The 14,113-nt window shown below is 36.8% G+C and overlaps 1 protein-coding gene across 8 annotated transcripts in view; it reads left to right on the top strand.

The window, feature by feature from the left end:
• Positions 1-14,113, top strand: part of LOC131436844 (endophilin-A) — a 117,502-nt gene that overhangs the window by 71,212 nt on the left and 32,177 nt on the right. For all 8 annotated transcript variants that reach the window (XM_058605782.1, XM_058605778.1, XM_058605781.1 and 5 more), the window contains one exon: positions 3,519-3,585. In XM_058605782.1, coding sequence (XP_058461765.1) covers positions 3,519-3,585 — 67 coding nt within the window. The remainder of the gene's footprint in view (positions 1-3,518; positions 3,586-14,113) is intronic.

The following is a 14,113-nucleotide window of genomic DNA, read 5'->3' as shown; positions in this document are numbered from 1 at the left end:
TAGAGTGGTTATAGGCACTCCAAAATACAATGGAAAGCTAACGAAACTGCCAACATTGCGGATTAAACGTTTTGGTTTGTTGCCAAAACTACGGATCAGACGTCGTCACTCTGGTTATAGGAACTCTAGTTTAGCCAGTATGCAACCTGAAACAAAATCTAAAAGATATTACGTTCAAAATCCTCACACACTCAAATCCTCTAACTGTTGATTTGTTGGGTAAAATATTTGAAATTTGTATAAACATAGTTTAGTGTGTATTGTTCAGACTCTGTGAGTTGATTTCATGAGGTGTGAATTTTCAAATTAACGACGAAAGAACAGTGCGTGTGCGAAAAACTTTGGCACGAGTACTTTGAGAGTAAGGATCAGGGGAAGGGTATACCGTGATGGGTAAGTCGATGCCTTTCACGCAGCCCACCTGGGTTCGATTCCCAACCCCGCACATAGCGTCAGAAAGTTTTTCTGACCCGAAGAGGCGAATGACCTTAACGTTAAAACCTCTATAATTGAAAAAAAAATAAAAAGAATAAGGATCTGTCGAACCGTGCCATCGACAAAAAAAAGTAGGGAATCGTGAATTCCACGGTGTATTGTACCGTAAAACGGTTCTTAGAATGGCTGACTGTTGAACGATAGTGAAGATCCGTAAAAAATCGTGAGCTCAACGAGAATGATCACAAACGCGAGGTTGGGACCCTTATTCGAAAACCGAATGTAATTTTCGTGCAAAATACCAAAACTCGAGCCTATGTTTAAGATTTTAACCAGTAAACGAACCCACACTACTCTGTAATTGATGACAAGGCATAACTTTAGCACTGACGAAACTACCCATACATCATCGATCATAGTAACCCATGAGTGAGCAGACAAAATTTGACAGCTCTATCAGTCGAACTCTAACCGTAATTCAGAATGGCACCCCGCCGCGTCGAAAACGGACGTCGTGTGGCGCTTTGTGGACGCCGAATACGTCCGTTCTGGTCTATATCTTGGCACCATAAGACAAGAATCAGAGCATCGAAAGAAAACCCGATTCCGGATGGCCGATGACCCTGAGCGACAAGTAGTTCCGAAGGAAGCAGAACATGGCGACCGAGGGAAAAGCAGCTACATCGCTGCGTGCGTTTGGCCGGGAAGTCGGTACAACCGGTCGAACAGTGAAAATGTACCTTACGAATATGAACATGCATGTCAGGAAGCGGTAGTCGCGTCCACTGGTTTCGAAGCTTCTGGCGAAGACGCAATGACAGCAGCTGAATAAGATGGTCAACTCGATTTTCCCGGCGAATAGCGACGTGGCGGTGGTGATGGACAACGAGACCTATCTCACCCTGGACGGTAATGACTGGACTTCCCCCACGAAGGAAGTCAGCTCCGAGGTGAAGTTCATTTCACACACCAAGTTCCCCAAGAAGATGCTGCTGTGGCTGACAAACAGCGAGAAGGGGATGTCAAAGTAGCTCTTCTTTCACGCCGGACTGGCTGTGAACGGGGAAATTTATAGTACGATATGTCTGCCGGAAGTTGCGTTGTTCATCAAGAAATATTATAAGGACGAAAACGCGGTGTTATGGATGTCGGCCTACTACTCGAAGCGATCGTTGGAGGAGATGGAGCGGCTGAATATCCATATTCATTTGGGGGTTTGGAACTTCTTGGGTTCCGGTTTGTGCTAAAGTGTACATGACTAGTTTGAATCATTTACGTTTCGCATTCAGCTCATCAGTGCATTAGCAGATTATGTTGATCTACTAATGCCACCTCGCGGATCAACATAATCCGCTAGGCAGACGTAAAGTCATTGCTATTTGCAACGCACTTATTTTACACTTAAAGTGCTATGTCTATTCTGACGTGCCGAAAGTAACGAAACCAATTGACGGCAATGCTGGCCGCCAAAAGATAGTAGTCATTTTGGGGTTTGGAACCTCTTGGGTTCCGGTTTGTGCTAAAGTGCACATGACTAGTTTGAATCATTTACGTTTCGCATGAATATCCATGTTATACCCAATTCGGCAAACCCGCTCAACGTCCCCCAGTTGCGTCCCATCGAAAATTGCTGGTCCAACCTGGAGCATAAGATCTACTCCAATATTTTTGTCGCGAAAACGGAGGATGAATTGATAAATAAAACGGAGAAATAATTCATGCATACACGCGTGTTTTCGTTCATCAAGTAAGCTTAAATAATTACCTTCCATGGGAAAATTATCAAAAGCAATTATTCGGCTTAGAATTTTCTATCGCCATCCGAAAAAACTAAAATTTTTTATTCCAAACATTCTGTCAAGGCGGACTTCAACCAGTTTGCAGAAAGCCTGTATATTACAGCCAAGTATAAGTAAGTGTGATGTTCCCGAGGACCTTCGAACACAAAAGATGTTGAAATTCACTAGGAAGTTCTTAATTTGGCAAGCGATTTGTACTTGTGGAAAGTTGAGTACACCTTTCGTTTCCGCAAGCACTATGAATGGACAGGTGTATTTCGACGGGTTTTCTTCAAAAGCGGTTTATCACTCTCCGGAAGGCCCATGACGGTCTGATGATTTTGAATGGATTTAGCATCATGTCACTACACGAAGGATGTGTTAAAGTGGTGTGAGATGAATGATGTCGATTTCTTGTCGAAAATCTGCAGCCCCCAAGCACGCCGAATTTGCGCTGAATAGAAAATTATTGGGCCATTATGATTGAGCATCTTCTAAAAAATCAAAATCAATGAAGAATGTAGAAGAAATGGAGAAAGCATGAGTTAATGTCAGTAAGATCGTAGCACCAGATGTATATGTTTCTGTTGAATTTGTTTCCGTCAATACGGGACTGTAAATGAATACCGTGGTGACTGAGTATAGCGAAGCATGTTTTGTTTTGTCTTTCTCTTCATGTGCTTTCATATGCAGGGTAGTTTAATTGGTAAAACAATTTCCCCGGTTAGGAGTTAGCTACGAGTTCGAGTACCGTCTCTGCGGTAACATTTTCGTGGTTTTCATTACATCATTGTGTTCACATGTCAATTTTCCAACCTGTTTTTCCCGTTAGGTACTGATCATCTTAAAACTAGCTCAAGACGGTTCTACGTCTTAACAAAGACTAAAAAACAAATCGTTGATATTGAGTGGTTTTTAAAGAAAAGTTTGAGATTTCATCAAAACCAAAACGGAATAATATTGTCGTTAGTTTTCCTTGTCATCATTTTGAGTTATTGTTATTTCATTAACATGAATCCTAGATGAATCAGTTTTTTCACGTTCAGATAGTAAATGACTCAAGCTGTATAGGTTTCTATAGTGCCGTTCTACGCATGATTGTCCCATGTGTATAGCAAATCCCATAGAATGTTGGACAATTATGCATAGACCGGCAGTATGGTTTGTTAAAAAGAGCATGGATCGATCCTCTTCTGTGCGCAACTCGGAATCCCCAATCATCTTCCAATAGCGAAATTTGTATTTGAATGATTTAGTTTAATTCTCATTAATTTTCTTTCCATTTTGTACAACTTTCATCGACAGCATCACCGCAAAAAACTTCAAGGACGGCGTCTTGATTTTGATTGTAAGAAACGGCGACAGGCAAAAGGTAAGTGTTTTCTTCCGCTAAGTAGTACTAAATCCCAACTATCCCAATACCTACCAACTTTTTTATTGTTCCTTTCAAGGCTCTAACCTACTTTATTATCTCACTTCGGGCTCAGATGGATGGGTATTTCTTTCGTTTCCCTTTCAATGATCAGTTAAAAAGTAATAGGAGATGAAAAAGTAATCAACATTACAGTGCTAAAAATTTGCAAACATGTAACGAAGCTTGAAATAATTGTATCATTATTTGCCCTTCGAAGTAAAAACATGCCACTCTCTTTCCGGGCCAGTATGATTATTTTGCTGAATGTGGGGGGAAAACCGCGAGCTGAGTTTGATATCAGAAGAATGTTTCAGTCTATACCGGAGAAATTAGCTAGGAAAATGCTACCGTGGAGCAGACTGAAAATCACCGAAACTATTCATCACATCGATCGGCGTCGTTTCATGGGCGTTTCCATTTTACTGGGTGGGACACAGCATTGCTAACCGGAATATTCTTAGACTAACGAATTGATAATAATTATAATTAATCATACCACGCCTATACATCAATTTTACGCAAAACTGTTCCATTTAAATAAGGACACCCAGTATGCGTAGAACGGCAGTGTCGGTGAAAATTTTCGTTGCACTGAACCATGAATTATATTTTAGAGTTGTCTGTATAGCGAGAAAAGTATTCAGCAGACTGAGATATTTCTTGGAACTTTTTCTTAATCTGGGAAATGTTTTTGCGTTAAATTTTCCTTTGATCTGTATGCGTTGAACATAGCTTCTCAATTCCTGCATTATGTGATGAATAGTGGAATTTAATCAAAGTATACAGTTGAAAACATATTTTGATGCATCATCGTCAGCTACCACAAATGATCTTGATTAGTTGTTACTATAACATTTTTGTACGAGGATAGGCCTGAATAGAAAAATATATTAAATAAATGAACTGTTCATCTTTTGAAGCGATACAATCGTGAAGGTATTTTTTCACATCTTCATACCTAGTGAAGTGCTGCTCAGCAAGTGTGTTAGACATCGATGGATATGAATGATAACCGCAACAGGGGCTAAGTTCAGAGAGTATTGAGGGTGGGGCAAAAGATCCCATCTGAGTTCCGAAATAACGTTTTTAGTCACTTTTGCTGTAAGTGCGTGGGCATTGCCGCACTGCAAAATGACTTTCTCATGTCTTATGGAGCTTTTTGGTAGTTTTTCGAGCAATACTGGATTCAGTTTTATCATTAGCTCTTGGTAGCGATGATTGTTTCTTTTGATTTGAGATTGTCGTAGGACAACTTTTCGATCCCACCAAATGCACAGTATCGCTTTTTCAGACGTGGTTAGGTTTTGCTGTTAATGTAGGTTGACCAGGGTTGACCTATGATTTTTTGCTCTTGGGATTCTCAAAATTAATTTATTTTTTATCTCCCGCCACAATCCAATGCAGAAAACCTGTGTTTTATACTTAGAATGTAAAATTTCGCACACTTTTCCCCGCTCTTCTTGCTATATAGCATTCAGCTCACGAGGTACCCATTTCCCCACCTTCTGATTCTTCCTCATGACGTGTAGACAATCAGAAATGGCTTAGAGGCTAACGTTTATCGTTTGAACAATTTGGTATTGTCTTCGTTCAACAATCCTTACATTTTAGAATCTTCAAATTATTTGGATAGATATATTCGTTGTTTATCTTTTAGACTGAAATCCTAACTTTTAAATCATTTAAATCAGGGGTGGAAATAAGAAAAGTTTTTGATCCACTTTGAATAAAAATAATTAGTATTATTATTTCATATCACATATTTATTGTACATATTATAATGAATTCTGCAACGAATGATTTTTGATAAGATAAATTTTGATATTACTTAGAATTTATAAATGTTCACAGTTCCTGTGATGTACTGGTATAAGTGACGTTAACGTCAAAACGGATTACCGCTCTATTTTCTCGGATATGGATTATCCGATATCAATAATTTTAGGCTCGCTAAGTGAGTTTATTTTGTCGGTTCCATGTTTCGTGATGTATTTGAAATTTATTCAGCAATACCGTCGTGGTAGAATAATATCACCATAAAAAACAGCTAATAATATTAACATACATGATGCGATGAATAATAATTATAACTATAATAAAACCTGTTTTAATCCACCTAGTAATGTAATGATGCCTTTCTCATGTATAATATTGTGGTATTCTTTTCAAACACAAATTTTTCGTTTTTTGAAAGAAACCAAGAGATTGTTTGTGCATTAACTAGTATAACATACAGAATAAAACAGTGCTTTGATTGCGTAGGTCATCCTTAAGAAAACGAAGTGTTTTCACTATTATATGCACTTCCGGCACCGGAACCCGAGAACCGGTATAATCAAAGTCGGTTCGTACGGCCACCAACTAACATGACATACAAACTCTACTAATACGCACTCTAAATTAAATTTAAAATTCTGTATGGGACCAGAAGACCTTTCATTTGAATCTAAGTTTGTGGAAATCGGTTAAACCATCGCTGAGAAAAGTGAGTGAGATCCATTTTGGTATATATGATCACTATTTCCGGTACTTCCGGAACCGGATACCGGGAATCAGGATAGCCGGAATCGGTTTGTTTAGTTGTCTACTGATAATCACTATCGATTTGTGTTGTTTTGAGAGCAGTTTAGAATTTTTTTTACGTTTTTTGTTTCGCCGGTTCAAGTGACGGTGTACAATTTGAACACACTTTACCCTAAAACTCCGGAACCGGAATTCGGATCCGGATAAAATTCAGGAATTCCGTATGGGCCCACGAGACCTTTCATTTGAATCTAAGTTTGTCAGAATCGGTTCGGCCATCTCCGAGAAAACCTAGTGAAATTATTTGATACATACACACATACACACACACACACATTGCTCAGCTCGATGAACTGAGTCGAATAGTATATTTTCACTAATCGGTTTTTCAAGTGATTGCAAAACATGTCAAAGCGTGCTATGGAGTTGATTAGTATTATCCTATTTAGCTTGAACATCATTCACAGAAGTAACAGGAGTGCAGGATTTGACTACGCCAATTCAAACGCACCATTGAAACACTGCGTCAAATGCTGCGCTCCAGTTACCTCTTTAAATCAAATTCATGTCAAATAGCGTTTTATTGGGTTTAATCTAGATAGTGCATGAACATCATCATCAGCATCAACCAGCTGGAAATAGAACTAAGTCTTTTGTCGCTATAATCACTATTTAATGAGGTATATTTTTTTTAGTTTTGGATTGCATGTTGATATTGCGCAGCGAAAGCTGTAAAATTAACATTATCAATTGGATTCCGATCCAATCTGATTATTTTCATAAAACCTTCATCTAGCATTCATTTCTTTTCATCTAGTATTCATTTTATTGCAATTAAACAACAGGTTGCGAAATAGAAAACGGTTTGTATCAAAGGAGAACATGTGTTGAAACTTCGTAAACCGTGTCGTAACGAAACCGACATTTTTCCCAACTCTAGTGATAAAGACTGTTAAACGAGTATTCCTGAAAGTTACAAATTAACAATTTTCCCCAATTTGAGCACCTTCATGCATATAAATTGACAAAAATCATTGATGTACAAACTCCTTTAATATTCCTTATCATCCATCACTAAACTTCCCCAAAGATGAAAAATTTACAATTTTCCACGGAAAGTCTGATTGACACGCGTTGTTCTTAGTTAAAAATTACTGTTGGATTACTATTGTCACTAATTGTCACGCCCCTCATTGGGATCAACGATTTTAGTTGTAAATCAATCGGCACTCATGTCTGATTTTGCTCATATGTGATTTTCTTCTTTATTGGGAAATATCACAATTCGATGATATATACCTATTAAAATGTTTTTCGGAATCAAAATTCAGAAAAGTGTCAAAAATTACTTCAATTATCGATATTTTCAAGTTTAAAAGGTAGATTAATATAATTAAAATTACTTACGTGATTACTATATTTAATTCTAGATCATATTCGAATGATTTTTATGTACCACGCAAACAATTTTAAATAAATTTTATGGTGGTGTTGAGCAAGATCGTATCAAGATTTTCAAGAAGTAGATAAAAAAATACTTTAGAATGATTGAATGGTTACAGATATTTTTTCCGGCTTTTTAAAACTTAATTATTAAAAATTGTGCCGTACGCCAAGGAAAGTAATTGAACAAGTCTAAGAAAAAACAATTGCCAAAAAAATGTAGGGTTTCATATTATTACAAATTTTTATGAATACTACTTCGTGATCGGAGACTTGTCGGAGAGTTAATTAGCACAAGTTGCTACACCTGTTCTCATGCGAATGGAGCACTCGAACTCCGTTCTTGGCTAAATGCGCTGAAAACGAACGAAGCGTTGTACATCCAACGGCGCGAACGAGTTTTTGTGAGAGCAGCTAACACTCTCGCCTGCGCATGGTTGTCTTCTGAGAATAAGAAAAAAATTTGTCTCGCAATAAAAAGAGCGCGTATGAATAAGGTCGGCTGCTACTCTGTGTAATATACGAGTCCCACCACTTAAAAACTAATCGCCATTTTAGTTACGCAGTTTTTTAATTCACGGTGTTCAGTTTTTTTATTCACAGTCGGAAATCTTGATTCACATTTTCCTGCGCAAAATGGGCTTATTTCCACCTCTGATTTAAATCATCCATCCCAAGTCACGAGTAATGTTAGTGCGAAAAAAAGACACTATGATTTTAGGACACAAATAGATGGATTCACTCCTATTTGCGAAGACAAATCATGAAAAAATCCCGCCATATTAACTAGCACACCTGGTAAAAGTCCTCGAGGAATGAATTATTCGGACTTTTTTGCTAAAATTTAAGCGTAACGCACATTTCATTAATGGGTGTATCTTCAGGGGCGTTTCTGTTATGATTATGTTCTGTCTTCCCTACTGTATGAATCCAGGCGTTGTGTCTTCTAATACAAAAAAAAATGTTTTGAATATCGTATTATGAACGCATTTTTACCTATTTTTATATATATAAAAAATAGGTATAGAATTCGCTCAAACTTTCGAAAATTTTTCCGAGGCCCGGAGGGCCGAATGACATATACCAATCGATTCAGCTAGACGAACTGAGCAAATGTCTGTGTGTGTGTGTGTGTGTGTGTGTGTGTATGTGTGTGTGTCCGTATGTGTGTTGTCAACTAAGAGGTCGAGATCTCAGAGATGGCTGGACCGATTTTCATCAAACTAGTCGCAAATGAAAGGTCTCCCCGTCACCCAAAACGCTATTGAATGGTTTTGAGATCGGATGTTTACTTTTTGAGTTATACAAAGTTTTATGTCAAAATTTTCAGTTTTTTGACAGTATCTGTCACAATTGACCTTGAAAACAGAATATGTTTTCAGACTTAGATTCCGCACGGTAATACCTATCCAACAAGCCATAGATTGTTAAAATCCGTCCATTTTTAACGGAGATATCGAAATTTTTCTGTAAGCGACTTTTCCCCCTATTCCAGCAGTAGGAGTTTTGAGCGCTGTATGACAAAGAAATGCTTGGGAGCAACGGAAAACACGATTTTTTATACTGTTACATACAATTGTTTCTAAGAACCAAAAGGATTGTGTACAGCATTCTTTTTCATGACATTTAGCCTCGGACCGATTTTGGCACGGCTCGTTTTTGGCAACATAATCGTTCGAATATGACATATATAAACCAGATGATGGCAGAATTTTTTTTAATTATTTTGTTTTAAACTACTTACAGCAATAAATGCTGAAACAACATAACATCTATATACCATTCGAATCAGTTCGTCGAGATCAGCAAATGCGTGTGTGACAAATAACTTCAATTAATTTTCTCGGAAAATTTCTTTTCTACAAATTCAGATTCATACGAAAAGTCGTATGCTCCCAAACAAAGTTCCTGCATTATGTTTGGTTCCGACCTCTGGTTTCGGAACTACAGGATAATATGTGAAACGAAATCAAAATTGTGTAACTCATTTTTCTTGAAGATGGCTGAACCGATCTAAGATGCAAATGAAATCTAAGAATCATCTAAGATTCAAATGAAAAGTTTCAAAGTTCTATAAAACATCTTGCTTTTCAGTCAGATCCAACTTCCGGTTTCGGGGATTGTATAAAAATGTCTATTCCACATAATTTAATCAGGTTTATCGGGTTAGCAGATTTGGATAGTCGATAAAAAAATTAACTTTTTTCAGTTTTAGTGGTATTCAGTTGTCGATCAGAAGGCACCTAAAAATTTAATTTGTGCTATGATCTCTCAAAGATGTCTTAACTAATTTTCAAATGTTTTGAAACAAATGTAAAGTGTACAGCTACTCAGGTGAATTTATCTGACTTCGGCCATACCGCTTTTAGAATTCCGGTTCCAGTATAAAATCGTTTCTCAAAGCTCAATCGTTTTCTCAAAAAAAGCCTAATCAAATTTCAGAAACAAAAATTTTAATTAAAACAAACTTATATACAAAAATTAATTATTTTATCCAATTATGACTTCCGATTCTCGAATTACATGATGATGAATTTTTAAAATTCAAACCGATATAGAAGATGACAATCCCGAAAAGCTTCAAAGTTGAACTCAAAACTGTTGTAATTTATTCGTCATATGGCCATACGAATCGGTTTGGGTTATGCTGGTTCCTGAATACCGGCTCTGGAAGTACCTTAAATTACCGTAAACTCTAGAGTGGAACTTACATATCATGGCATGTTTAATCGATTATCACACTTCTTGATTCAAATTCGATCCGATTTGCAGTTTCGACATTACAGAGTAATGAGTGATTAAAATCTCAAATTGTCGCTTAAAACGAAGGTCATTAAAATAATGTCATGAAAACATAAACACCGAAGAATATTCATGCAAAAAACACATGCGGATTGATAAAAATAGGTATCATCTCACTGCTAGGTGGATTAAACACGTTTTTAAGTAAGATTCCAATACTTTTGAGATATTTTAACTTTCACTTAAATGCCTTACCTTCAAATAGCAATACCCAAGAAGCACCTGTAACAGATGCTGCATATTGATCGCATGACATACATGACGAAACAAGTCGTATTACGAATTCAAATCTCATCTTTGGTCATAAATGTTGAATGGGAAAAACATCAACAAATTGTAACTTGACACAAACTATTTTCTGTTTCATTCTGACTAATGTGCGCGGTGGATCAAATCAAATATTCGTTACTGAGAAGTTGTTTGGCAACTCTCGGTAAGTCGCATAAGCTCCGCCTCTTATGCTTCTCAGGTTACACAGTAGTTAAAATGCAGGTTGTAATGTCTTCAACTTGATTCATGAATGTGTTTCATATAAGTATAAGTAGCTATTTGGGTACAGCAAACATCACATAACGAATTACTTCTAAAAATCAATAAAAATTCATATACTTAATTATTTTAAGTATTAAAACCTTCCGTTTTTGAACAACGACGCTATAAATACTGTGTACTCTGAATAGTTTTTCCTTCATTACTCCGGGTATGCTTTCGTAAGAGGTTGGCTTTATACCGTTATCTTTCTCTCGACAGGACCAGCCTAGGGGCCTTGTGTAATCCGGCGGGGAAAAACTCAACCAAGAAAAGATCCGCTGGATTCCTGCTAGAGATGGGCGAAACCGTTTGTTTTAGAGACCCGTTCAGAGCTTTGTGGTTCTACCAAAAGAACTGGCTCCTTTGAACCGTTCTTTCGTTCTTCTGAATTTATGAATGTTCCTCAGAAAAAAAGAGAGCAGTTGAACAGTTCTATTCTGCAATATAAGGTTTCTGAATTTATTTTGGATTCGACTTCTGGTTCCGAAACTGCAAGATGATATATGTAATGCAATTTAAATAACATCAGTCATTTTGCTCGCAGATGGTGGAACCGATTTCGTCAATCTAATATTCAAATGAAAGGCTTTGAGGCTCCATAAAAACTGCTTGTTAAGTCAGATCCGGCTTCCGGTTAAGGAGATACAGGGTTATTAGTGTAAAAATATCACAGAAATTTATCGGGTTCACAGATTTTGAGAGTCGATGACCAAATAAACTTATTTCAGTTTTACCGGTTTACAGGTTTACCGGCTGTATGAGTTAAATGATTGTTTATCAGCTAGTTTACATACGTTGATTATGGGTTTTATGATCAAAAATGAATAAAACTAGAATGAACACATAGTTTTCTTAAAAAATCAACTTTCCTTCTTTGAGTCAGTTCCGTATCAGATCACTATTTACGGCATTTCCGGAACCGGAAACTGGTACCGAAATCGATTCGTTTGACCAGCAACCAACCAAATTGAAACTGTTTTGAACTAAGTTTTTAGGATTAAGAAAATCATACTGAATTTAATTTACTTTATATTCATTGTAATCGTGTTTGCCTATCTCATTCATTCGTCGAGATCACAAAATGTCTGTGTGTGTATGTTACTTATAATGTCACTTGATTTTCTCAGAGATGGCTGAACCGATTTTCATAAACTCAGATTCAATTGAAAGGTCTTATGGTCCCATAGATCGCTATTGAATTGTCATCATAAATGTCACTCACTTTACTCAGAGATGGCGTGACTGATTTTCACAAACTTAGACTCAAACGAAAAGTCTTATGGTCCCACAGGTCGCTATTGAATTTTATCTTTATCCGACTTCCGCTCCCGAAATTAAAAGGCAATATGTGCAAATCTATGGGGAAATGCGTAATCATTATTCTTGGAAATTTCTTAACCTATTTTTACAAACTAAGATGCAAAGAAAAGATCTTGAAATTCTTTAAAAGTCCCTGAAAACTTGATCCAGATCCTACTTCCGGTTTCAATAATACAGTGCGATTAGTGCAAATTTTCAATTTCATGAGTATTCTTTCACAAGCGATGGCGAAACGAGGTGGACATTTTTATTAAATTTACTGCAAAATTCATCTAGCTGGCCGATCTTGTCAGTTAGTGAATATATAAACCTACTTTGGGACTACTCTTCCTCGGATTCCGCTTCTGTAAGTACTGATAATAGTGAAGAGAAGCTCCGAAAACGGAACTCACTTCGATTTCTTAGCAACGGTTAAGCAAAGATTTTCACAAATAATGATTCAAATTGCAGCTCTCATTGTTTTAAAAAATACTGTGCGATTTCATCCAAACCCGACTTCCGATTTCGGAATTACAGGGCGATGAGTATCAAATCAAATCGCATCGGTACGAGCAGGTACGAAGGAAGAAAAAACCAACGTGCTTTGTTCAATTTTGTATAGGTGGATTAAAAAAGGTTTTTAAATTATTTGTTGTTCAACAGAATGGTATGCAAAAGTTAATTTTCTATTCGATGTAATGTTTGAACAGTTTGTGTAAAAAAGAAATAAATAATTTTATAAAGTACCTGGGGACGGGTGTAATGTGATGGGTTAGTCGATACCTTCCATGCAGTCCACCTGGGCTCGATTCCCAACTCCGCGCATAGGGTCAGAAAGTTTTTCTGGTCCGAAGAGGCGAATGACCTTAAGGTTTAAATCTCTATGATCGAAACAAAAAAAAATTATAAGGTACCACGCTTTGCCCCCTATATGGAGCATTCTGAACAGTTACTCAATGTTCAATTCTCAATCAAAAATATTTAAGATAAAAATAGTTTTTATTCGGGTTACTAGTGAAATACGCAATAAAAATCTCATTTAAAATGTAAAAATAATCATTAACCAAAATATCCCCGCTTTGCCCCCCATTCCCCTATGTCTGCATTTTGCGTCTTAATGGTGTTCCACTAGACCAGTTTTTTGCGAATTTCCTAAGTTACGCAGTTTCTTTACGCGAATTTCTTGTTTTGTCTTAGAGAAATCCCTGGAACGTCGAGATCTGGTGTTATCGCGAAAATTTTTTGAAGACCACTCTCTGACACAATTTTCGATTTGAAAAACAAGAAAAAAATTTAGATTACACCAGATCTCGACGATTTCGAAAACATTTGGTATAAAAAAAATTCGATTTTGAAAATCTCAAAATTTTTCCCAGTCGATTTTTTTTCAAAAACTTTTTTTTACGTCAGATCTGGACGTTTCATGCATTTCTAAGACATTTGGCATCAAGAAAAAAATTCTTCAGTTTTGCGGTTTTTTCTATGCGGATTTCCGATGTTACGCGGTCCTAAAGTCGATTTTGTCAAAAAAACATTTTTTTTAAATCACACCCGATCTCGATGTTTCACGCATTCTCGAAACATTTGGAATAAAAAAAAATTCCGATTTCGGAAATCTCAAGTCCCAAAGTCGATTCCTATCAACATTTTTTTTCTGAGATTACACCAGAACTGGACGTTTCATGCATTTCTAAGACATTTGGAATCAAAAAAATTTCTTAGCTTTGCGGTTTTTTCCTATGCGGATTTCGAAGTCGATTTTTTCCTAATTTTTTATGAGACTGCACCAGATCTGGACGTTTCATACATTTTTTAAACATTTTGTCATCAAGAAAAAATTCTTTTGTTTTGCAAGTTTTCACGCGTTTCCGAAGTTACGTGGATTTCC

This window comes from Malaya genurostris, chromosome 3, assembly GCF_030247185.1.
Source record: "Malaya genurostris strain Urasoe2022 chromosome 3, Malgen_1.1, whole genome shotgun sequence".
Lineage (NCBI taxonomy): Eukaryota > Metazoa > Arthropoda > Insecta > Diptera > Culicidae > Malaya > Malaya genurostris.
This window is presented reverse-complemented; position numbering and strand designations above follow the sequence as displayed.